Below are 3,749 nucleotides of genomic sequence, written 5' to 3'. Positions count from 1 at the left end.
ACACCTTTTTTTCTCAAACTAAGTTTCTCAGATAGCATAAAGCTAAGATTGTATAATATCACTGTTTACCTGTGTGGCACAGATTTTAGAATCATAGAATTTAAGGGTTAGAATGGACATTACAGATCATCTAGCCCCAACCCCACCACCACCATGTGTATTTTGGAACTACTTCCAAAAAGGGGTATCTTGACCCCCTTGGCTGTGGAATGTAATGCTAACATAATCCTTCTCTGTGCTCTGGATAATAACAATGTGACTACAAGGGAGAAATACTTACCAGATGGTTACCAGATACAATCTTTAGCCAAATTAGGTCATTTAAGAGGTTACTGCTTTCCAGCTGTCTGGGACAGGCTGGCAAGATGGTTCATGGGAGACCTCATTTCTGTGGGAAGCCAGCCAGCCAACCCTTTGCAGCAGTGCTAGGCACTTTTCCACTTCCTTATATAGGCTCTGCTTGGACACACAGAACAAGACAGATGGATGATCAGATCATTCAGCTGTTCCCAGAGAAGTGGCCCTCTGTCCTGATTTAGAGTCTTAAGTCATGTGCTTTTTCTGTTTAACATGTACAGGATTGGACCCTTAAAGACTTACCTCGTGTTTGCCAGATACTCACAATGGTGAAGTGCTCTGCACACAAGCTAAATCAGTACTGCCTGTAGCTGCATATTGCCACATCCTGGTCCTCGCTAATCTAGATGAGCTGTGGTTAGAACAGGATGTTTAACCTTACTCTGTTTTTTACTGCAAAACTGGTAGAAATCTAGTAGCCTTCTGTTCTCTGAGCAAAGTTACTGCTGTTGCTTAACAGTTTCATATGCCTTAGTGAAAAGCACTAGTAACTGTCTGCAGCACCTAAGGTAGCATAAAAGTTCTGGTATTACTAGTCATATCTTCCCTCACTTCCTCTGTGACTAGAGCACTGTAAATGAGAGCATAGAGATAATCTAGACTAAAAACTAAAAATTTTTCTGTAGTTAAAAAATGTTCCATGCAAGAGTATATTGCAATGACTTTTTCAGTGTGACCCTGTGATTTTCACAAGCTCTTCTTCACACTTGGGGCCAAGGAACTACCATGGCTTAGAAAAATTCTGGTAATGTGGCATTTAATTGTGTTTAAGATGTTAAAATGCACCATGTTAATAAGAGGATAAAGTGTTAAATTGAGGATGGGGAAATGTGGCTTAATAATACTCATTCACTTACACTAATTTAGCTGGTTAAAAGGAAATCCCTGTTTATATGTTAAGTGACACTTATAAAACTAGGTGCTTCTTACTGTTTCCCTTTTCTTAAAATGCCCCTCCTGGAAAATGTGTGCATCTAGGATATAAATCATGAGGTGGGATTAAAAAGTGGTATCCTTGAACGGGAAGTACAATGGCTTCTCAAATTAAACCCTGAAAGTAACTGTGACAACCTTCTGTGGCCAGTGGCCAGTGCAAGTTACTAAGATACTGAAATATTGATAACATGTGTGCCAGGGGACATTACCCACTATATTCCCTCCTCTCTGCTCTTGAGGACAAGGAGAGAAAAGGTGGATAGGCTGTGTAAAAATAGGTCTACACAAATTACCTTTGAGGATGTAACTGGCTGGCATTGCCTCCAGTGTAACTAAAGGAAGCTAACCCACAGACAATACACTAAACCTGGGAAATGGGACATGTCTGATAATGGTTAGAAGACCTTATTTTGCTGTGCACACATCATAGCTGAAGCTGTTACAAAACTATTTGAACACAAACCTTAGAGCTGCGACTTGAAGTTTGAGGTTTTTATCAGATTTTGATAAAGCTCACAATAATTGGGTTTCTTGTTCCAGTTCTTCTAGCTCTAATTTTTAATTTTTTTAAAAAAATTTTATCTTATTTTCTCAGACTTAAAGAAGGAGAGAATCTGTAGGAGAAAATTGCCAGAGATACTCATATTATAGAAGCTAGGTGTCTTGCTGGTTGATTAAATCTAGGTGTTTCCTTTGATGCTAGTGCAGGAAGCTTTTGACAGGAATAGCAGAGATGAATAGGTGTGGCAGAATTAACATGCACACAGAGCATATTGAAGGGCATGTTTCAATTTTATTTTTTGTATTTAAAATGCACTATAACATTTCTTGCCTCTCAATTGTTTCCCTCTTTTTTTCAAAGATACAGAACAACTTGCAAAAACTACTTGAAGATGGTGAATGAAACATCAGTGTTCTTGGACTCCTTCAGACCAAATTCTTCTGTCTTGACAAACAGTTCCAAAGGAGCTCTGCTGGCCAGAGTTCAAACTTCTTTATTTTCAGTCCAAGCCAAGTTTAAACTACTGTAAAGCTCATGTCATAATGCAAAAAGTCAGCTTACTCTTGAACATATGTTTTGAAAACATACATGGTTTGATCTACATGTATCTATTTGTTTTAAAAATATGGGGATTTTTCCTTCTCTGTTGCGTGTGAATTAATGGATTTTGTAGCTTGCTTGATTCTGGACTTGCTTACACCAGTGCAAACCTGGTGCATATCCCTTTACCTCAGCATTTACTTTATGCTTATTGTTATACAAATGTAAATGTGAAGAATTTCAGTCATGACTTGTGCTGATTCACATATTCATTGTGTGAATGAGCAGGTATCTGTCTTAGCTATGGTTATGGATTGGTGCTGTGTTCTTCATTTCTACTTACTTCTTTGTGCCCTGACATCCCAAAGATCAGAAAACAAATACCTCTGGATTTGGGTATGCGAAGTCGTGAATGTTTAACGTGTGCTCAGTTCTCAGGTGCAATAAAAAGGCTCAGTTCCACTTTCTGTGGCATTGTATCACCACTGAGGGTAAAGTCTGTTTCTACTGGGCATTCAGTTTCCATTAAAGTAAAGTTTGAAATATGTATGGACCTGCCAACGTAGAATCAAGTTGCTTATGAATAGGAGTATGGGTGTGACACACCTGCATAACTTAGAAAAACTGCTAGGTTCTTTGTCCACTCATGTGGTCTCTGTCCATTAAGTTAATCAGTGTGAAGACCCTCAGTCAGCTTTCCTTGGAGCTGCATGGGGTTTTTGTTGGCTGCAAGTGCAATTTGTACTCCAGGTGATTGAAATCTAGTCTTGGTATGTGACTCCAGGGACCGGATATTTCCACATAATAGGAACTGCTGAATTAATGGTGCAGCAATACCAGGAATCAGTAGAGTGAATGAAAAAGTGGACACCTGCTTTGTTATATCACATGCTATTTTTTTCACAGTGCCTAAGATGGGGATTTTTAGCTTTCTGATTCACCAAGCAGGCTCCTTAGTTTTTCAGAAGCAATATTTAGAATAATAACAACCACTATGTGTAAAGTAACAGTATTGTTTATAATATGCTATGCATTTTATAACCATTTCTGTGAAATGTACCTACTTTGTTTAAATAAACTTCTTTAAAGCAAGCAACTCAATATCATAATTTGGATGTACTCAGTTCCATTCACCAGTTTTCGTCAAATCATCATCTTATACCCTACAGTACAAAGTTTGTGCAAAACCCAGTACCCAGCACAAAGGGTTAGGGACTGCTGTTGTACTTCCTCTTACTCAGCTGCGCTTGAGGTCTTCCCACACTACAGTGAGAGCAACATGAGCAAATTTGGCCCCCAGGGTTTTGAGGAAATTTTAATACTTATCTCAGGTTTCTCAGGCTTCTTCGTTGAAGGATATTGGATGAGTATCAGAATGCTGAGGCAGCTCAGAGAGCCCTGTGTGTTCCAACAT

The 3,749-nt window shown here is 38.9% G+C and overlaps 1 protein-coding gene across 1 annotated transcript in view; it reads left to right on the top strand.

Moving 5' to 3' along the window:
* The window catches only part of GRAMD3 (GRAM domain containing 3), a gene marked incomplete at its 5' end in the record, with an annotated part of 16,160 nt that extends 13,963 nt beyond the window's left edge, over positions 1-2,197 (top strand). The window contains one exon of the mRNA XM_009079833.1: positions 2,156-2,197. Coding sequence (XP_009078081.1) covers positions 2,156-2,197 — 42 coding nt within the window. The remainder of the gene's footprint in view (positions 1-2,155) is intronic.
* Positions 2,198-3,749: the final 1,552 nt, after the last annotated feature.

The sequence above is a fragment of the Acanthisitta chloris genome, unplaced genomic scaffold (genome assembly GCF_000695815.1).
Source record: "Acanthisitta chloris isolate BGI_N310 unplaced genomic scaffold, ASM69581v1 scaffold19228, whole genome shotgun sequence".
Classification (NCBI taxonomy): Eukaryota; Metazoa; Chordata; class Aves; order Passeriformes; family Acanthisittidae; genus Acanthisitta; species Acanthisitta chloris.
This window is presented reverse-complemented; position numbering and strand designations above follow the sequence as displayed.